The following is a 23,227-nucleotide window of genomic DNA, read 5'->3' as shown; positions in this document are numbered from 1 at the left end:
TTTCATTTTGTTTTTAGATATATGAAATGCTAAGCAAAATTTTATGAATGACCACTTAAGAATGAAACATATAGGCTTGTATTTAAGACCACAGGAGGAATTAAAAAATAATAACATGAAAGGCTAACCAAAAAAGGTTTATTATCATAACAGAAAAGCAAATAGTTATTCATTTTGCTCACAGAATACACAAAATGTCACCACAACTAAAAAAAACCCCACAAAAAATTATATATATATTATTATTAAAAAAAAAAAAAAAAACTACACTATTAAAAACATATTTTCCCCAAACCACTTTCTAGGAAATGTAATCAATTTCTATTTAAAAAATAAATGTCATATATATATATTTTTTATCATTATATATATATATATATATATATATATATATATATATATATATATATATATATATATATATATATATATATATAATGATTTAAAAAATCCGTATGTAATAAGTGTTCAGAGCCCTGGGGATCTAATGTACAGCAGAATTTCTGTACAGATGCTTTGTGAGAACTGTCTATTGTTAAAGCGTTCAACTGAATTGAACTGAGCTGAATTTTAAAACATATCTGTTTGCCTTGGAGGGTCTGCTAATTTCGTATAAAATGTTCTGACTGTACTTCTGATTTTCTCTTAAAGGCGACTCATAAGATAATATTTACGGTAGATGATTAGGGTATCTCCAGAATTTGCCTGACTGTAATTACAAAAGCTGCGGAGATTTTTATTTTATTTTTATTTTATTTTGCTGTGTGCTGTGTTAGTGCGCTTAAACCGTTCTCAAAGTAAGTAAATAATATGTCGAGAAGGAAGAAAAAAGAGGGAAATAATAAAGAAGAAGAAAAATCATTACCCTCGTCGTAGGTTGACGTGTTACATCAGGACCTCCCTACTTCCGGTTCGGCATAAACACATTGCCCTGCTCTCTTAAGTTTAAATCATGTAAGTGTAGTTATATTATTTAATAGGTGCGATTAAAGGATTTCTGTGATTTGCGGAAACTATACAGAACTGAATATGTGTCTGTTTATGTTTTAGGTCTAAGGTAACTTTTAAAATTACTCTGACGTCGGATCCTCGGTTACCCTACAAAGTGTAAGTGAGAGCTCAGTATTCAGCTCAATTCATTCTAATTCATTAGTTTAAACCAATCGGTGAACACTTCTTACTGTCCGAACTTTTTTCCGGGTGTCACATATTTATTTGCTCGACCAGTTATTGATCTATCAACTGATACATGTGACAGCTTGTACCGGTCTTTGATTTTACTCAGATCTAAGCAGCTAGCTAACACGCCAGGTGTAGCTAAACAGGTGTTATATGTTGTACTGGCGTTTCTAGTTTAAATATTATGGCGAGGTGGGATATACAAATATCTGAATACTAGGCCAACACTTCTGCAGTCCTAGATAGAAATGTAACTTGTGATGAGGGACAACGGCTCTGCTCCAGTATGGTGTGTGTTTTACCTTCCAGGGTACACATAATGGTGCGAAAAACAAACAAAAAACATCCTATGAACAGAGGGTCTGCATGTCGTAACACAGAGCAAAACATGTTGCATTATATTCGTCTTGCATTCTAAACTCCTTCACATACCAATTATGTCAATTGGGAAGAAGGGCGCGTCGTTATCCATGACAGTAGCTGCGTTTACATGGACAACAATAATCCACTCTTAACCCGATTAAGAAACTACCATGTAAACAGCAATTTTTACTTACCTTAAACTAATTAAGGTCATAATCGAATTAAGCTCTAATCGAACTAAGACGGGTGGAGTATTCCTGTTTTAGTCGCATTATGGACGTGTATTACAGACATGTAAACACCTTAATCACATTATGAACGTCGTGTGAGAGTTTTCACCGCAGTTTGTGACAGGACACGATCACACACGGCAGTTCTCAACATTTTACGGCGAACAAGAGAGTTCGGCTGTGTCCCAAACCGCATACTTGCCTACTATAGGCCTGTAGTGGGGAAAAATACATGTATCTCGGCTATTATATAGACAGTAAGTACGCGGTTTGAGACGCAGCCCACGGCTTCAAGCATTTGTCTATTAGCACGTATAGCATTACAAATAATTAACTGCACTTAAAGCGTTCGTATTTTTTTTTTTATATAAAAACACCCAAAACTGTGTATGGTACCATAACGAAGACGACCTGTATGTTGATACGTGAAATTCTGGAGGGACGGCGTGGCGCGGTGACATAATGACGTGGGCTGTTAATCTAATTATGTTCTATCACATGTAAAACGGGTACATGAAAGGAATATTCGAAAAGCGACTCATGTAAACACCTTAATCACATTATTATCTTAATCAGAGTAAGGTCAATAATTAGATTACTGCTGTCCATGTAAACGTAGTCATTGTTAAGTCTCAGGCTCTCAGACTCTCACTGAACAGAGCAGACACAGAGAGGTGTGAGTGCAGCGGGAAAGCAAGACCTCACGCTTGCAGGACCCTCCCCAGCAAAAAGAAAATACAGAGGGAGAGAGAGAACACAGGGTTTTTCATTTATGCACATTCTATTTGAAAAGCAATAAAATACACCTAGTACCCAAATAATGCCCTGTCTGAGTTTTTTTTTTTTTTTTTTCTTCTTGAAAAAAATTTGAGCTCACTTCCGATCTCTCTGAGCCCTCAACCCCCACCCCCCATTAGAGGAGATTGAGCAGACTGGTCTGAGCTATAGCAACTCAAAAGCATCTCAGAATGCACAACACATCAAACCTTGCTGTGGATGGGTTAAATCAGGTTTCACTCCTGTCAGCAAAGAACAAGAATCTGAGGCTACCATGGGGTCAAACTGAAATTGGACAGTTGAAGCCTGGAAAATGACCAGGTGACTTTTGTTTGTGATCTTCTGCTGTTGTAGCCCATCCACTTCAAAGTTACATGTTGAGATGCTTTTCTCCTCACCACAGTTGTAAAGAGTGATTATGAGTTAATGTATCCTTCCTGGCAGCTCGAACCAATCTGGCCATTTTCCTCTGACCTCTCTTATCGACAAGTCATTTCCACCCACAGAACTGTCGCTCACTCAATGTTTTTTGTTTTGTTTTTCACGCCATTCTGTGTAAACTCGAGAGTCAACGCATCTAATACCAACATCCATGTGATGATAAAAGTCACGGAGATCAATTTTTTTTTCCCCATTCTAATGGTTGATGTGAACGTTAACTGAAACTCTTGCCCTGTATCTGCATGAGGTTATGCGTTGTGTTATGCTGCTGCCACATGATGGCTGATTAGATAACTGCATGAATTTGCAGGTGTACAGGTTTTCCTAATACAATGCACAGTGTGTACAGTGCCCTCCACTAATATTGGCACCCTTGGTTAATATGAGCAAAGAAGGATGTGAAAAATAGTCTTTTTTTTTTTTACTTTTTGATCTTTTGTTCAAATAATTCACAAAAAAATACTCTGCTTTCAAACACAACAGGGGTTTATCCACACACCAAAAAATATCTTTGTTAAAAATAAGTGTACAACAATTATTGGAACCCCTATATATTTTTAAGTATATTCCCATTGATATTAAAAAAATCTTTAGTACACCTGGGTGACTAGGAACAGAAAATTGTTCATCAATGACTTCCTGTTTCACATTGGTATAGATATGAGGTAACACACAGGCCAAATTCCCTTAGTCATTCATAAAAATGGGTAAGACCAAGGAATATAGCTGTGATGTGTGGCAAAAAGGTTATTGAGCTTCACAAAATTGGAAGTGGCTATAAGAAAATAGTACAAGCATTGAAAATGCCAATTTCCACCATCAGGGCAATAATTAAGAAGTTCCAGTCAACTGGACATTTTGTGGATTAACCTGGAATTGGACATGTGTCTATATTGTCTCAGTGCACTGTGAAGAGGATGGTTTGAGTGGTCAAAAATCTCCAAGGATCACAGCTGGAGAATTGCAGAAGTTAGTTGCGTCTTGGGGTCAGAAAGTCTCCAAAACTACAATCCGAAGTCACCTACATCATTGTTTTGGAAGGGTTTCAAAATGAAAACCTCAACTCTCCTCCAAAACAAACTCAATCGTCTTCAGTTTGCCAGACCCTACTGGAACTTCAAATTGGATCCGGTTCTATGGTCTGATGAAACCAAATTAGGGCTTTTTGACAATAAAGACCAGAGGTGGTTTCGGCGCACACCGAGAGGTAGCCATATGGAAAAGTACCTCATGTCCACGGTTAAATATGGCAGTGGCGCTTTAATGTTTGGGGACTGTTTTTCTGCCAGAGGACCTGGACATTTTGTTAGGATACATGGCATCATGGACTCTATCAAATATCAACAGATATTAAATGAAAACCTGACTGCCTCTGCCAGAAAGCTTAAAATGGGCCGTGGATGAATCTTCCAGCAGGACAATGATCTAAAACATAAGTCAAAATCAACACACAAATGGTTTACTGTCCTACCATGGCCATCCCAATCCCCTGACTTGAAACCCATAGAAAACCTGTGGGGTGAACTCAAGAGGAGAGTCCATAAGCATTTGAAGGATCTAGAGAGATTCTGTATGGAGGAATGGTCTCTGGTCCCTTGCCATGTATTCTCCAACCCCATCAGACATTATAGGAGAAGACTCATTTATGTAAACTTTTGAACTGAGTAATTTTCATAAATTGAGCTATTATCTTGTCTTTTGGACTATATGTAAACATGTTATGTGAAAGTTTATTCAGGACAGTACTAAATAAAAAAATGAAATTTTTATGATCCCCCTTATTTTGTTACAAGTATTAAGATTTTGCAGATACTGCAAGGGGTATGTAAACTTCCGACTGAAACTGTAGGGCTGTCACGATAATTTTTTTTTTTTTGGACAGTATGTTGTCCCAGAAATAATTGCAATAAACAATATTATTGTCATTTTAAGAACATTTTATGCCACTGATATAATTGTCGTGTAAATATTTCCAAAATTCGATTTAAATTTGAATTCTAAGGACATTATTTCACTTAGGGGGGAAAATGCTAGTAAACACCAGATTTTTAATGTAAAGTCTTGTTTATTGCAAAGACCTAACCTGGCTGTTAACAAAAGCATTTATTTTTAAACTAAAGTGCATAAAATTTTTAAATCAAAAGATTTAATCTAGACTCTCAGGCCAGTTCCAGTGTTAACTTTCACACTGTTTTTAGTCATAGTTTTTGTCTTCTGTCAGAAATATTCTTTAAATTTAGTCAATATTTCATTGTCATTAATAAAATGGCACTGAATATTAGTCAATGGCATTTTAGTTAAACCAAATATTCACACATTTTATATATTAACTTGTATCAACAAAAACATGTGAACACTGCCCTTGTTGTGAAAACCTGATCTCCTGAAAATAACATTACAATGAGTACACTACTATAATACAGTATCGTGAATTATGTATGCTTTAATTATTCATTGTCCGTGTTTTATTGCTTTGTTACACAAGGAGAGTATTTACCAGGGATGTGCAAAAGTGGGGGGCTGTGGCTCAGGTGGTAGAGCAGGTGGTCCACTAATCGTAGGGTTGGTGGTTCAATTCCCGGCCCACATGACTCCACATACTGAAGTGTCCTTGGGCAAGACACTGAACCCCAAGTTGCTCCCGATGGCAAGTTAGCGCCTTGCATGGCAGCTCTGCTACCATTGGTGTGTGTGTGTGTGTGTGAATGGGTGAATGAGACACAGTGTAAAGTGCTTTGGATAAAAGCGCTATATAAGTTCAGGCCATTTACAAAGTGCCCCGCTCAACATTAATTAATGAACAGTTTTATTATGTAAAAAGCATTTGAATTCAAATTAACACGAGAGCGTGCACAAAACAGTAGCAAATCAATCACACGAAAGTCAGAGAATGTTCCTGTTTATTTGTCTGACTCGAGTCTGCCATCAGATAGTCTCGTTGTCATGACTCGATCGCGATACGTCTCGCTTCAACAGGCAGACAGGTATGCTGAAACCACTACCTCTTCTGCTAACCTTTCTGTTATATTAGCAGCATTTTATATGCTTATCACTGGTAGTTTTCAAATTGACTGAAAGGGAATGAGAGCCATGCAGACCAATTTGATGCAGTGTGCGGCGTACGGTCTGAGCACTGACAGGCTGACCCCCCACCCCTTCAACCTCTGCAGCAATGCTGGCAGCACTCATACGTCTATTTCCCAAAGACAACCTCTGGATAGGACGCTGAGCATGTGCACTCAACTTCTTTGGTCGACCATGGTGAGGCCTGTTCTGAGTGGAACCTGTTCTGTTAAACCGCTGTATGGTCTTGGCCACCGTGCTGCAGCTCAGTGTCAGACTCTTGGCAATCTTCTTATAGCCTAGGCCATCTTTATGTAGAGCAACAATTCTTTTTTTTTTTTTTTCAGATATTCAGAGAGTTCTTTGCCATGAGGTGCTGTGTTGAACTCCCAGTGACCAGTATGAGGGAGTGTGAGAGCGATGACACCAAATTTAACACACCTGCTCCCCATTCACACCTGAGACCTTGTAACACTAACCAATCACATGACACCGAGGAGGGAAAATGGCTAATTGGGCCCAATTTGGACATTTTCACTTAGGGGTGTACTCACTTGTGTTGCCAGCGGTTTAGATATTAATGGCTCTGTGTTGAATTATTTTGAGGGGACAGAAAATGTATACTGTTATACAAGCTGTACACTCGCTACTTTACATTGTAGCAAAGTGTCATTTCTTCAGTGGTGTCACATAATCAAATATTTACAAAAATGTGAGGGGTGTACTCACTTTTGTGAGATACTGTGTGTGTATACACACACACACACACAGAGACACACACAGAGTATACAATGCTGTGGAAAAAGTATTTGTCCCATCCTGATTTCTTCAGTTTTTGTGTATGTTTCATACTAAATTGTTTCAGAGATTAAAACAAAATCTAAGATAAAACAAGGGCAACCTGAGTAAACACTAAATCCAGTTTTTAAATATGAAAATGTATCTGCCCCTGTAGTTACTAATTCCCCAAATCTGTGAAACTGCATTCTAAGTGATTTTTTTTTTTCTTCAATAAAAAATAAATAAATAACTAAAAACTGTCATTTGTGTTCACTCTGGTTGCCTTTTTGTTTTATGTTGTATTTTGTTTAAAGATTTAAAACTATTTAGTATGAGATGTACACAAAAACAGAAGAAATCCGAATGGGGATATAGCAAATAGTTTTTCACAGCACTGTGTGTGTGGAAAGCATATTTATTCCATGGTTTTCCAACGTTCAAAGAGTGTATAGATGAGCTACTTCTCTGTACATTTCCTCACTACATTGCTCCCATAACAACTGCTAATGAATATATAAAACACAATGAAATTAAGCAATTTGTGGTGTGTGAGTGAGAGTGCCTTCTTGCATTCTCAAAACACCTTGTAGAAGCTCCTGCTGATATTTTTCTTCCAAACTACATTTCATCTGCCGAAGTCTTATTATTTGAGACAGAGTCCGCTTACGATGGCAAAAATGTAGAAAACACTGCTTTGATCTCTCCTGCTACACATCATGTGCAATCATTAAAATTTAAGAACCCTTCACAAGCAATGCACATTTCTTGAAAAAAAACTCACACCAAAAAATATTTTGTACCTCACTTTTCTTGAAACGTGCAAGATCATGGAAACCTGAGAATGAAACTTTTCTACTAATCTTTTCTTTATAAACAGTTAAAACAAAGTAAAAGAGTAACTCGTAAAGCTTTTTTGTAATTAGTTGTCATTTTCAACACCGGACCCCAGGAGATTTACCCACAATTGTAGTAGAACATCTAATAATGATTAATACTTTGGTTTACAATATTATCATTTATTGCAGGGTCATATTTTTTTTATCTGTTTCTATGGGCAATAGGAGCAGAAACTAATTAATCACATTATGAAAAATCAAAGTAGGTTTTTGTTGCATATCATGAAAATCCCTTACACTGTTGCATAATTGCTTAATCATAATTATTCGATCTGATCAAGATTATTCCAAATGATCATGTTTATTTGAGTTAGTCAGTTATTATTTGATCTGATCTGGATTATTTGAGTTGATTGTGAATACTTGAGATGATGTTTATCATTTGAGCAGATGGTTGAGCCGGTTCTGATTGTGAGCTGGTTGTGATTATGAAATGGTTGCGATTGCACTAGATGGTTGTGATTTTTCAAGTCAGTTGTGATTTATTGGAGCTGGCTGAGATTATTTGAACTGGTTGTGATTGATCGAGCTGATTATTATGCTTGAGCTGGTTGTGGTTATTTAAGCTAATCAAAATTGTTAAATATGCTTTGTCATTTTAACAGTAATGTTTACTCCAGCTATAACTTCACTCTCTCTAAACTTGTAGATGTCAAGTGTGCAACCTGTTTTTGCCATAGTCCATTATTTATTTACATAGTTTTTACTTTAAGGTAAATGTGTATGCATGCATGTATGTTGCTGTTACATAGAATTTCTCACTTGATTGATATGCTCTACAACTGGGTCTTGCTCAATAAAAAAAATGTCCTCATGGTCTAGCTGTTGATTTATGTACTTTAAATCTTTTAATTTTTCTTATGTGTACTTTTACGTGCTGCCCTCATTTAATGTCTCTTTACATGAAGTGGTCACTGATCATTATGAAGATACAGTTTGATAATTACTCCTCCCATTCTCTGTTTCAGTTTAAGTGTACCTGAAAGCACGCCGTTCACAGCTGTGTTGAAGTTTGCAGCAGAAGAGGTAAGAATCATGTTTCATTACTACAGTCTAAGTTTCTTTATTTTTATTGGGTGTGAGGATACAACTGTACAATGATACACTGGAATACTTGTATCCTTAAAATAATTTTTTTGTACCATTATGCTGTAGAAACTTGCAAGCAAGCAATTTTGAGATAAACTACAATATTTTTAAGTGTCTTTTTTTTTTTCTTTCTTAAAGACCAAACATATTTTTTTTTTTAATTATTTTGATGAATTCCTGTATGCTTGGATCACTCTATCCAAAGAATTGAATATGAAAACTAATAATGGGATGTGGGAATGTCATGTTTTTTGTTTGTATGTTTTAAAACCTAAAAGTCCTACCATTTATTTTGATCCTGAAATTCAATTCATTTAATTTGTTTCGGCTGAGCTTGGTAGGTGCCTTGACTGTATCCCTCTCAGCTTAATGATCCAGTGTTTCGTTTTTACAATAGTTTCTTACATTTAAATGCAATAAACATTTCCACACACAGGAAGCTTTGAGCTGTCCTCCAACAATCAAACAGTACACTTCTGCTTTTATTTTTGGGTTGTTTTTTGTTTTTGTTTTTTAAATAACATTTTTGTCTATTGATTAAGTGGAGCTGTGCCTCTTTTCTCCTTTTCATCCCTTACTCACTGATTTGCCCTTATATTCCCCTTAGTCTTTCTAAAAGTACTCTTCTTATAATGGCTAGCAAGCAGTCTTTGTCAAATGTGCAAATGTGTGTTCTCTGGAACAAGTGTAAAAAGTCGGTTTGGCATCTATTGATGACATTTTAAATGCACAAACTAATTAGTACAAGCACTAATTGTCACTTTTGCTTTTAACTCCTCAGTAGTGTCACATCTTTGTTGCTTTCTCCATTCGTATTTTTTTTTTTTGTACAGTTTTCTGAATTCCTTGCTGTCTCTTTGACACTACTCTGTATAGTGTTTGTCTCTTCACTGAGAGTATGAAGGGCCAATCGTGGGTGACCAGCATCACACTGATTTTTAAACATTTTTATGATGCTGTGATACGACACAAAGCCTCGTGATTGCAGCTATCATTTCTGCACTTGATCTGTTCTATACTGGCTTCTTTTGATTTCTTGCAGTGCCACAGTTCTGCACGGTATTTGGAGCTCTTTCTCCCTAGGGAGTAACACAATGTGACTATATTTTTTCCCTGCTGCACACTAAAACACACACTTCCCTAAATAAACAGGAATGTTTTGCGAATGATTATGCATTAGTTTGAATTGAGATTCTGCGAGAGGCAGACAGCAGGCAGTCATCACCCTTTTTTGTCGTTTTGCCGCAGCTTCACATGAGAATGTCATTGTGACTTCTGGTGTGTTTTCTGAGACCCCTGACTGAGAGTTCACGTTCTCCAACTGCCTCCTGTTCTCGCTCATTCTCTCTCGCTCCCTTTCTGTTGCTTGCTCTCTCTATCAAACCGTGAGAACATCTTTTGTATCCTTCTGTCTCTCATTCAGTTGTCTTACCAGAGACCTCAAATTACCTCCAAAGATTATTTGTTTTGCTCTGTCTGCGAGATGCCATGCTGTGCTTATTGGCAGTATTTATCTTTTTTGTGAGTGGTTGTTGGAATGTATAGCAATTTTCTCACACATCCCTCTCTCACTCTCTTTCTCAATCTCCCCTTTAAAGTTTAAAGTGCCTGCCGCTACCAGTGCCATTATTACAAATGGTGAGTAGAAATGTTTTTCCTCATTGTAGCCTTAAGAGTTCAAGATGTATCAAGTCTGGTCAGAAATAATGACACAAGGTCATACTTCAGAGAAACACTTTAGTGTATTTTGTATTTTCTGAAAATTATTCACATTTTGGGTCAAGGAAAGGAAAAAGGAGAGCAGAAATAACCTAATAGAAACAAAAAGGAGAGAAAACAACCTGACAACCTCAAACATTAGCAGGGATGGAGAAGATTTGCCAGGTTTAGTCTAGTTGCGATTGTATATTGAAAATTGCTCCCCCACCCTCACCACTGTCATACTCGCCACCATTAACATTACCTCCACCACCACTACCATCATCCTTACCACCACCATCATTACCACCAATATCATTATCTCCATCACCACCTCCATCATCATTATTAGCTCCACTACCATCATCCTTACCACCACCATTATCACTACTATGACTACCATCATCCTTACCCCTCCACTATCACCAACTTTATCATTACTACCACGCTATCACCATCAACATTACCACATTCATCATTCCCCCCTTCATTATCATCACCACAACATTATCAATATTACCACCATTACCACTACCATGGCTACCATCATCATTATCCCCACCATCATCTTCACCTCCTTTACTGTTACCACCACACCCAATGCTCCTCCCAGGTTTACTTGTGGGAAACATGAAGTTACAGTTCCTCAAGTCCTGGCATCTTCACTGTTTACATTGTTGTGCAAAATCTATTCCAATGCTAGTGAGGTATGTCTGACTCTGACCTGTCCCCTAGTGGTAAGAGCTATTAATCCTACAAGAGGTAGATAAACAAGCACAGTGATGCTTGTTTAGCTGCAGAGTAGTTATACAGCAGGTATAACCCCAGTCTTATACTTATTATACTTCTGGCATTTTATGTAGTAGAGTACACAGAGCCGCAGGCTCTGGATGGATGTAATAATACCTGATTTAATTTGACATGGCTTGACCATGATGTTTGAGGTGGTTGAGTCAGTTGTCTGAATTAGGGCTGCAACTAACTCTTATTTTGATATTCAATTAATCTGTCGATTATTTCTTCAATTAATAGATTAGTTGGATTGAAAGGCCGATTTCTATTTCCTGGTTTTTCCCCCGAAAAATAACGTTATTTCGCATTCTGCCCAATGTTGTCCTTCATCATTGTATTTTGAAAACAAAAAACAACTGATTGTCCACAAGCTTTAAAGCAGAAGGTAAATCACTATATTAAAAATGCTATAAAAAAAAAAATAATTAAAAAAAAAGAAAAACAAAAGCACAAACTAAGTGTTAACTGGTAAGAGGCTGAATGTTCTGCAGTAACACACATTCACTCATCTGAACACAGTAACGTGTTACTTGATTCTGTAAATGTTTGACACTTCTTACATTTATATATAATTACATGTTATAATACCATTACAGTTACTGCTCTGATAAAAATACACAGTTACTTTTGTTTCTAAATATAGCGTCAAACAACATATTTGATCAAAATGAATATTTTAGTCAGACTTATTGTGCTTTTTTTTTCACCATTGTGAAGTGACGTCCCTGACAGGGGTTATCCACAGTGACGTCACAGACCCAACTATCCAATAATGAAATTCGTTGTCGATATATTTTAATTATCAATTAGTTGATGCAGCCCTAGTCTGAATGGTACTCAGCAATTTGTCTTTCTCTGACATATTGTTTGCTTTCCAATCTGATAGTTTTTTGCACATAAATGCCATTATGATGATTTGCTTTTTTTCTTTTCTTTGCAGATGGCATCGGAATCAATCCAGCACAAACAGCAGGTTTGTCTCATCATGTGGAGTTGCACAGTCTGAAGCCTTCCATGTTTTCTAATTGCAGACCAAGTTCTTCTGCAAAGCCAATATAGAAATGGATTTCTTTCCCTCTCAAGTCTGTTTTTTTATCTGTTTTAAAATTTAGCTCATGCAAACAGATGGGGTTTTCTGTTTAGTCTGTTGGGTACAGGCCTCTGTTAGCTCCCTACTGTCATTTAGGAAGACCAGATGATGTTCTGAAAGAATGCTTCTCTACAGGGATTGTTATGTAAATTTCACATATTACAAATGAATATTGATGCTGTGCTCTGAGCAGGCAATGTGCCTTTTCCTCATGTTATGAGATCATTTCCCTCTCAGAATTATATATTACATTTTTTCTATTCTGATTTGTTGGGACCCCCACATAAAATGGCCCTCCAGAAAATGTGTTTTTGCAGTGTTAGCTGTGTAAGCTTGAAGTAAAGGCTGGTAGGTGTCTTTGTTGAACAATTGGTTTGACTGAAAAATTGGGGCCTTTTTCAAATTTTACTGTCTCTTTGCTATTCTATACTTTAGATACATGCAGGTCTGTATCAGATATCACACTGCATGCTTCATTATACATAAACAAAGAAAATAAAAGAAAATACCTATTAATAGAAACAAACATCCAAGCTTACATTAGGATAACACTATGATTTGATTGTAAGACTGGGGGGGGGGGATCCTAGACGTGCTGTCTCGCGGTACTGTATTACCGAATGTAAACAATGCTACCAAATATGCAAGATTTGCTGTATTTAAAAACAGAAATACATCATAGCCCTAAGTGCATGTAGCGCATTACAAAGCAAAAAGATTGGAAGCACTGCATTCATCTTGGCTTAAGGCTACATTTCACATTCGCTTAAATGGGGGCGGGACACTACAATTATTGATGAATTCACATAAAAACCCTTATTTGTAACTCCTTTACTGTTACTCTTTAATATCTTTACAAGCTCTTCTTGTCCTGTCAATGTTCTAGAATTTTTCTACATAATTATACTAATTATTATTATAATAATTACCAAATTTACCATATGCAAAATGCTGGTGTGGGTGCATGTTTTCATTCAAATCAAGCAGGAGCCACTCCAGATTCCACCTGTTTAATCACTTGATCTTGACTCAGTTGTGGCTTGTGCCTGGTTGGAATGAATACCTGCACCCACACTGGCTCTTTCTGGATAAGATGGTTTAATTTTCTCCAGTGTTCTGACCCATGTGCACAGTGCAATTAGGGAATAACAACATAGAGAGATCCTTCAAATTGAGACCATTAACTCTGTACTGGTGCTATGTCATTTAGGTTGTTTTGACCTCAGACTCTAAAAGACATAGCTTTTACTCATGTTAGAGGCACAATAACCCATCTTGTATTAGCTGAGCACTGTTTATCAGAAGGTTGAGTTCATGAAATTCACCAGCATGTATCCATGTGTTTTATATGCCAGTGAAACATGTTTTAATATTTAGGTTTTATTGGGCCCAATAGCACTTAATCCATAATAAATGTAGTGCTTTAGTTACCTTACACTAGTATTGGCTTTGTAAATAAACCTGTTGTACAACTGTAGAACACTTTATGAAGGATTATTTAATTCAGAGTTGCCAGCCTTTACACATTTTGTGTATCAACTCCACATTTTAATACTGGGGTACGTGACATTCTAGAATGATTGACAGTTGTGTAGGTGCTTTGATCTCTCCAGTATTAACTGACACCCCCCGGAAGCTCTTCGCACATCTCATTCTTGCTTGAAAGTTGTGCCCTCGATTTCTGTCAGTGTAAAAGAATGTTTTGAGATCATTACTGTGATACAAAATACATCAGTGTATGTTGAAGTACATATGTCGCTGTAGACTGAAGATATTTGTGTTTGAGATCAAAAAATAAATATGGTTTAGAATTTCAGCTTTTATTTCCTGGTATTTATATGTAGATGTGTTAAACAGCATAGAACATAGCACATTTTGTGTAAGGCCACCCAATTTCTAAGTGAGCAAAAATATTGGAACATGTGACTGACCAGTGTTTCTTGTTACTCAGGTATATCCTGTCAGATTGATTTGTTTAAACAATAAATAGTTCTGCACGTCTACTCTTGACTGTAGCCTTCAGTTTCAGCTGTGAAGATTGCATTTGTTGTTAAAAAGGATAAGCCATCGTGAAGATCCAAGAGCCGTCTATGGAAGAAAAGCAAGCAATTTTGAAGCTGAGAAAAGATGGAAAATCAATCAGAGCCATTTCACAAACATGGGCATAGCCAATACAACAATTTGGAATGTCCTGAAAAAGAAAGAAACCTCTGGTGTACTGAGCAACAGACACCTAATGGGCCACCCCGTTGATGATGTAACTCATGATGGTAGCAGCAGAATGAATTGAAGTTCACATGAACATTTTGTTTGCCAATTTAAAGAGAAATGCATCCAATCTAATTGGGATGAGCTTCATCATTCAGCAAGACAGTGACCCAAAACACACTGCCAACTCAACAAAGGATTTCATCGGGGGAAAGTGGAAGGTTTTAGACTGGCCAAGTGAATCACCAGACCATAACCCAAGGAACTGAAGGGAGAAATGCCCAAAACACAACTGAAACCAACAATTTGGCGATGTCAGCGAGTCACTGGTTTGATGCAGTTATTGCAAGCAAATGATATGCAAGAAATATTAACTGTTGTTTACTTTAATTTAATTCAAGACTTATCTGTTCCTATACTTTTGCTCACCTACAAATTGGGTGGTCTGATACAAAAGGTTCTGTGGTTTGTTGTTTAACACATCTAGGTGTAAGTACCAATCCTGAAATCTTAAACTGTTGTCTTGTAATCATCTTTTGATCTCAAACCCAAATGTCTTGTGAACTCTGAGACTTTAAAACGTGGCATGGACATTGGTGCCAGATGGGCTGTTTGAGTATTCCAGCCACATAAACTGCTGATCACCTGAGATTTTCACACACAACAAACTATAGAGTTTACACAGAATGGTGCGAAAAACAAAAAATATACTGTAGGCTCTGAGCACAGACTTCATTTGCCCAGTTTGGGTGAGTCGCTCACTCATGGGGTTTTTTTTGTTTTTGTTTTTTTTCTTCTTTTCTTTTTTCCCTTTTCCTGTCACACCATACTGAAAGTCACAGAGATCAAATGTTGGAACTGATATGCCTATTAAATCTTTTATATATACAGTAATATAAAATAGGTATTTACATATTTAACAGAGAAGATAGACATGTGCTGATAATGAGCTATAGCTGATATAAGTTTAGTTTACTGTGATATCAAATTCATATAAACACTAAATCAATTAAAGGCTGAAACGCACACATTATATTATGTAATTTAAGCAAATGTCTAGTTCCATCATATCATCTTTCTCTAACCTTAGCTAAGCATATAAATCTATTTTAAGATCTTTTTTTTTTCTAATTAAAAGGTCTCTTTTTACAAAATTTTCATAATATTGAATAAAAGGTTAATGAAAGCCACATTACTAAAAGTTTGGTAAAATATCTATTCTTGTTTATTTTAGTCTGTATATTCTGACTTGAAACTTTTCATGAATGATCATTAATCATCTTTCTATTTTTGTCTCCTACTTGATAGGAAATGTTTTCCTCAAACATGGATCGGAGCTTCGAATCATTCCTCGAGATCGAGTTGGATCTGGTAGATGTTCGAGTGTCTGAGCGATTAGGGATTATTCTTCATCTTGGATGACAAACATACTTGTGTATTTATTATCCAGCCCTGAGGTGTTAAAATTAGCTCCTTTTAGCAGGAGCAGCAAAGACCCATCTCAGTCATCCAGCCATCTGGAATAACACCCCACCACCACAACTGCCCCTTCCGTGATTCATGCTTATTGGACAGAAGACTTCCAGTAAATGTTCAGCTTGTTCATTAACTCAGATAACCACAAGTCATTCGTTCTACTTAGTAGCTAAAGCATTGGCTTTGGCACATTATTCACTTAATTTTATACTACATTCTGTATGTGAGCTGTATTTCTGACTTGATGTCTGCTTTGAGTCAGTAGCTTTATGTCTGAGGTTTGTAACATTGGTCAGATTACATCAAAATTGTTATTTTTGTTTTATTATTTTTCAGAGCTCCTGGTAAATGGTCCACTTGTTCTCAAATCTACATGAAATGTTGGCTGTAATAAAATTGTAGCACTCTTGCAGAAACATTCTCTGCTCAAATTAACAGGTTTTAAGAGAGGAATAAAAATATTATAAATGGTTTAATTCCATTATCAAACAGCGTTGTGTTTTTATGCTTCACAGTATATTGTCTAAAAGGTATGTACACTGGTGCTTGAAAGTTTGTAAACCCTTTATAATTTTCTATATAACTGCATAAATATGACCTAAAGCACCATCAGATTTCCACACAAGTCCTCGAAGTAGATACAGAGAACTCAAACAAATGAGAGAAACATATTATACTTGGTCATTTATTTATTGAGGAAAATTATCCAATATTACATGTGTAATATTCCCTCCCTTGTGCAGCAATAACTGCAACTAAACATTTACGGTAACTGTTGATCAGTCCTGCACATCGGCTTGGAGGGATTTTAGCCCATTCCTCAGTACAGAACAGCTTCAACTCTGGGATGTTAGTGGGTTTCTTCACATGAACTGATTGCTTCATGTCCTTCTACAACATTTCTATTGGATTAAGGTCAGGACATTGACTTTATTCTTCTTTAACCATTCTTTGATAGAATGAGTTGTGTGCTAAGTGTCGTTGTCTTGCTGCATGAACCACTTTCTTTTGAGATTCAGTTTACGGACAGATGTCCTGACATTTTCCTGTAGAAATTTCTGGTATAATTCAGAATTCACTGTTCCATCAATGATGGCAAGCTGTCCTGGCCCAGATGCAGCAAAACAGGCCCAAACCATGATACTATCGCCACCATGTTTCACAGATGGGAAAAGGTTCTTATACTGGAATGCAGTGTTTTCCTTTCTCCAAACATAATGCTTCTCATTTAAACCAAAAAGTTCTATTTTGGTCTCATCCATCCACAAAACATTTTTTCCATTAGCCTTCTAGCTTGGCCATGTGATCTTTGCTGCCTGTCTGCAGTTTGCTAATGTTCTTTTTGGAGAGCAGTGGCTTTTCAGCCCTGCCAAGCACACCATTGTTGTTCAGTGTTCTCATGATGGTGGACTCATGAACATAAACATTAGCAAGTGTGAGAGAGGCCTTTAGTTGCTTAGAAGTTACCCTGGGTTCCTTTGTGACCTCGTGGACGATTACACAGCTTGCTCTTGGAGCGATCTTTGTTGATCTTTGTTACTCATGGGGAGGGTAACAGTGGTCCTGAATTTCCTCCATTTCTACACAATCTGTCTGACTATGGATTGGTGAAGTCCAAACTATATATAGCAGGTTTTATAACCTTTTCCAGCCTGATGAGCATCAAGAACTCTTTTTTTTCTGAAGACTTCAGAAATCTCCTTTGTTCATACCATGATACACTTCCCCAAACAAGATCAGGCTTTGATGGATCCCTGTTCTTTAAATAAAACAGGTGCATGCACACTTGATTGTCATCACATTAATTGAAAACACCTAATTTCACCTTCAAATTGACTGCTAATCCTAGAGGTTCACATGCTTTTACCATTCAAATATAAAATATTGGATTATTTTCCTCAATAAATAAATGACCAAATATAATATTTTTTTATTCCATAGCATTTCTGCATGCATTACAGCTCAAGGTGTATGGCATACGAAGGCGTATAAGTGCACTGTCGTCTGGTAAATGCCAATGTCCTGCTATTTCTTTTCCTTTTGTTCACTGTCACCCTCCATTAATGGCTGGGTCTGATATTCAATAGCCTGTCATAATGGATCTTTCATTTGTTTTAATCAGAATGTGAGCAGTGCCTTTTGCCTTCCACTCATTACTTAGAAAAAGTGGGCCATTATAGCTTCTGCAGGACTGCTATTATTCTAATGTACTTCCTGTTGCGTTTAAGAAGCCATCGCTTCACTCAGTCTGCCTTTGCTTTGGCTGTGGCTCTTTCATTAGCCATGGAATGAGACGTTCACACGGCTAAGGTGTTTGCAAATGTTGTGCTCTACAAATAGAACACTTAAAAAAAACCAAAAAAAACAGCTGTACTGCACTGATTAGATGAACGCATATTAGAAGTAATGTGTGCCACACAATGGTGTTTAGTTCTTTTTTCAATACTTCAGTGCTTGTAATCAATACATTTATCTTGTTACTTTGTGCAAGAATAAAAAGAATAATAATAAAAAAAAACATGATTGCCAGGCACAAATGTCCTGTATGTGCATAAGCATGCTGTGATTTGCATAAAATTCAGGTCCACTCTAGGAGCTCAATCATGCAAATCAATAGCATAAAACTGCTGAATATTTATGAGATTGTACACTGATTTAATTGCGAACATTATGATACAGCATCTGAAAATTTTTGTGAGATCATGTTCTGTTTGTGAGTGCTACACAGTTTGTTAGAAAACTCAGAAGTGTGACAAATGGTGCCAGTCTGCAGAAAACAAAAAGCATTTCAAACTGTATTGGATAGCCATCTGTGTTGTCACCAAATCCTATCTCAAGCCACAAACAGGAAGCCAAAGAAATTAAAATCAAACAGCAAAGATGCATTGTTTTTATGTAGCACCTCATCGTGCAGGTACAATAGGTTTCTACATAGTGTAATGAGAGCATATTGTATCAGTGTGCTTGAGAGAGCAGACCTGTTCTCCAACCAAAGTTTATTAGTCAGTAATTTTGAACCAAATTTTTATTGTTCTTTTTTGTATATACCCATAATGTACTGTCCTATGATTCTGCACTGAAATTCAAGCAGCAGGTCCTGCAGTCTTCAATCAGCACATATTCATACCTAGTCTTTAAGCTTTCTCTATAAACTACAGCTGTTTATATTGTTAATTGATATCCCAGCATTCTGTCCTACAACTTGAATCAGTTCAACTGTTTAACTGCAGTGTTCTCAATCCATTTTGCATTTGTTCCATCACAGGAGTGTTTTTTTTTTTTTTTTTTTTTTTTTTTTTTTTAAATAGATGATAAAAAGGAGTCTCATTAGAGATGACAGGATGTTCCTCTTCCTAAAGCCAGTTGTGCAGCCTGTGCTGATGATGTAAACTGTTGTACACTATGGACTAACTCAGTTGCACTTTTCAGTTTCATTTACAAATCACTTTGACAGCATCAGGATTAAAAGAATACTGTTCATTAATTTGTGTTGACTCATAAATCTTAAGAATAATCTGTTGTGACTGAACCTTTAGATGGAAAGCATCCTGGAATAACATATTCCTCAATTCCTTCAGTTTCATCAAGCAAACTAAATTATTGCTCCCCGACTAGTCTCACTGAGTGGATAAACGGGTTTCTGTTCATTGTATGTACTACAAAGTTTTTGATCCCTGGAAGGTGCCAATTTAGTGATGCAGCTTTGTTCACAAGCATCCAATTACACCATAAGGTATGTCAATGGATTGTTATATATCTATACTTTTAACTACTGGCTGAACTTTTCACAGACATTCCACTTCAGTGCCAAGAATTCAAGCCTATGGGCTGTCTATCTCTTCTGTGACTCAGAGTTTTACTTGCAAATGTGAGAGAGCAAGCATGAGCTTCATTGGCTAGAATATGAAGCAATATAAACAGAATCTGTCCAAAGAAGTAATAGACAAAATGAATGGATGTGAAAAATGCAGGTGACCAAGAACTGCACAATTTATTATGCATGATCATATTCTGTGTTACAAAAAGGTTTACTCTTCCTTAGTGGCTTTTCCTGTTTCTCCTGCCATTAGTCATATGCACTGAACACCCTAGCCCAGTGGTTCTCAATCTTTTTCGGTGTGAGGCCCTCCTTGTGTAGGGTGCATCCCTTTGAGGCCTATTTTTTCATGCTAGGCTCTTCTGTATTAACTTTCTTAACTAAGAGACTATGTCTATCTCTACCTCTATCAGCTATGTTTGTAGGCAAAGTCAGATTGGCTATGTTTAGCTACTCTGCCTGACAAACTCTCTGAAATAATGCAGAATTCTGTTGCTAAACATTGCAAGGCACTGCCTAATTTGTTATTAGTTTTCAGTGTATTGGGGTAGAATTAAGAAATCACATTGGTGTGATCACTTTTCCTATGAGAACATTTTCCTCCATACTGTATATCTGAATGTGGTAGGCTCGACAGTCTATGTTTGTCTTCGTAATATAACTGAATTACTGCACAGTCTTCTGTAAACGTACTCTTCTATTCTTTTCTGGGTAAAAGGGTTACAGCTTGTGTAAGTATCACTGTAACAATTTTGTTTGGCATTCTTCACCCTTCCAGCTTGTAACACTCAACAATATGTCTAAAATTGTTCACATTCTTGTGAGGAAGGAGGGCCATGATGTGAAACTTTTAACGAATAGGCATCATTTCCTTTTATAAAATATATCAACTTAATCACATTTGAATGCCCAGGCACCACCAGTACTGGAACTACACACTCCATCCCATAGAGCTTGGTTTCCAAATCATAAATGTACTTGTACTCTGAGTGCTGCCTGCCACACCCAATCAAGATAAATTTGTTAACTTAATGGCTTTCTTTCAGAGATGATGCCTTCTTCCAATAGCTTCTGATCTAAAATTGCAAACTATGAGAACAGAATCATGCATAGTTTGGAACTGATATTGACTTCCAGTGGTGACAAAGGCATGAACCAGCTTGCTGTTGTATTTGTTGTAGCACCACATGGCTATCCACAAAACTTTGCATTTATCTGCATATAATTGTTTAAGATACAATACTTCCATCAATTGTGAGGGGTTTTATTCTATTTCACCCTCACACCCTTGTTCCTTGTAAGTGAAGGCAGTGCATCCCCAAGTAAACAGGTTTGTCTGAATTTAGATTTGTTGAGACTTGACACTCCCATTGAATATGCCCTGGTCTGAAACATTTAGATTGTTCTGTGAATATGTAGATTGGTGCAATGAATTACATACTTGACATTTCCTTGGCTGGCTTGTACTTTGGCTTCTTGAATATTTTGTTCAAGAAACTTAACAGGTTAATTAGACATTCCATGCAGTTACCCTTGACTATGGGATTAGAATGTGATGTGATGAAATACCTGTGATGTTGCCTATGGCCTCCATCTGGGGGACTGGTAGGGCACTGACTCTATACTATAACCTTGTCTTTTTAGTTATTCATCAGCTACATTGACGGCTCTGTTCCACCAGATCAAATAATCCATTGCGCTTTCCCCACCAGCAGACACAGTTTAAAAATCATTATGAGGCTTAGACGGGTATTGCTAAACTGCTGCTTTAGTATGTCGAGTAGGGATGTTATTGGGTGTTTTAGAGGATTTAGGGCATGGCAGAAATTCTGTGATGGACTGGACAGAGAAATGCTGTCAGGAATATGGGACAGAATGAAGTTTCCTCACCAAAGGATTAAAGCTAATCATGTGCATTTGTTATATCAGTTTCCTGTTTATGCTTATAGTCATTTCAAAACATATTTCAATGTTCAATCTATAATCACATGCAAGTTCAGGAAATAGTATCTACAGAATTTGCCTTTATATTGTGCTGTGTGTGACATCCACAGAGGTGACACATGCACAAACACATACAGAGCAGGGTCAGGTAACTCCCTGTTTATTGATATTTCTTATCTTGCCATCTAGGGTGAAAAAAATCCATCCAGGAGAAGTCAGCTTTGGTCATTGTATCTTTTGCTTATAGTCTTATTAAAATGCTAACCCTGGGTGATTTTCCAGATTATGTGGTGATTAGCTGCCTTATTTTCTCACCCCTCTCTGAAATTAACTCCTGTCTATGCCACTGAAGTATGCTCATACTCAGATTGCAACTCTCTCATCTATCTCCCAAATACAGTTAGAGAGACTGACATTTAATCACAATGGAGACACTATGTCTATCTGTCTCCAGTGCCATTTCCCCTGCATCCTATGCTTGCTTTGGGTCCATTCATTTCATTTGTCTTCATAAAATTAACACACAAATAACCTGTATTACAGTATTATCAAATGGGGATATTACATATGTACTTATCAGTCCCTAATATGGGATCAGAGTTCACACCAAATGTGACACCTGCTGTATTTGGATCTGGAACAGCTGAGAGATTGGATGAGAAGAATGAGCATATACAGAGCCCTCTACTAATATTGGCACCCTTGGTATATGAGCAGAGAAGACTGTGAAAATTATCTTTATTGTTTAACCTTTTGAACTTTTGTTTAAAAAACTACAAATGCTCTCATGGATATCGAACAATTGCAAACAAAACACAGGTATATATAAGTTAAAAATAGGTGTGCAACAGTTATTTGCACCACCATGAATGAGAAAAATATATTTTAAGTATATTCCCATTGATATTTAAAAAAATTCTTAGTACACCTGGGTAACTAGGAACAGGAAATTGTTCAACCATGACTTCCTGTTTCACAGGGTTATAAATATGAGATAACACAAGCCAAATTCCATTAGTCATTCATAACAATGGGTCAGACCCAGGAATATAGCTGTGATGTGCGGCAAAAGATTGTTGAGCTTCACAAAATGGGAAGTGGCTGTAAGGGGATGGCACAAGCATTGAAAATGCCCATTTCCACCATCAGGGCAATAATTAAGAAGCTCCAGTCAACTGGAAATGTTATGAATCAACCTAGAGTTGGATGTGTCTATATTGTCTCAATACATTGTGAAGAGGATGGTTCGAGTGGCCAAAAATTCTGCAAGGATCACGGCTGTAGAACTGTAGAATTTAGTTGCATCTTGGAGTCAGAAAGTCTCCAAAACTGCAATCTGTATAAGTCACCTACATCACCACAAGTTGTTTGGAAGGGTTTCAAG

General features: G+C 36.9%; 1 protein-coding gene across 1 annotated transcript; it reads left to right on the top strand.

Moving 5' to 3' along the window:
• Positions 1–906: 906 nt before the first annotated feature.
• On the top strand, positions 907–16,558 carry ufm1 (ubiquitin-fold modifier 1). The gene is given in 6 exon segments (NM_001200613.1): positions 907–954; positions 1,051–1,107; positions 8,698–8,755; positions 10,417–10,456; positions 12,249–12,281; positions 15,915–16,558. Coding segments are annotated over 6 exon segments (273 nt in total). The 5' UTR covers positions 907–952; the 3' UTR covers positions 15,998–16,558.
• Positions 16,559–23,227: the final 6,669 nt, after the last annotated feature.

This window comes from Ictalurus punctatus, chromosome 16, assembly GCF_001660625.3.
Source record: "Ictalurus punctatus breed USDA103 chromosome 16, Coco_2.0, whole genome shotgun sequence".
Taxonomy (NCBI): Eukaryota; Metazoa; Chordata; class Actinopteri; order Siluriformes; family Ictaluridae; genus Ictalurus; species Ictalurus punctatus.
The sequence above is the reverse complement of the archived record's forward strand: the minus strand, read 5'-3'. Positions and strand labels throughout refer to the sequence as shown.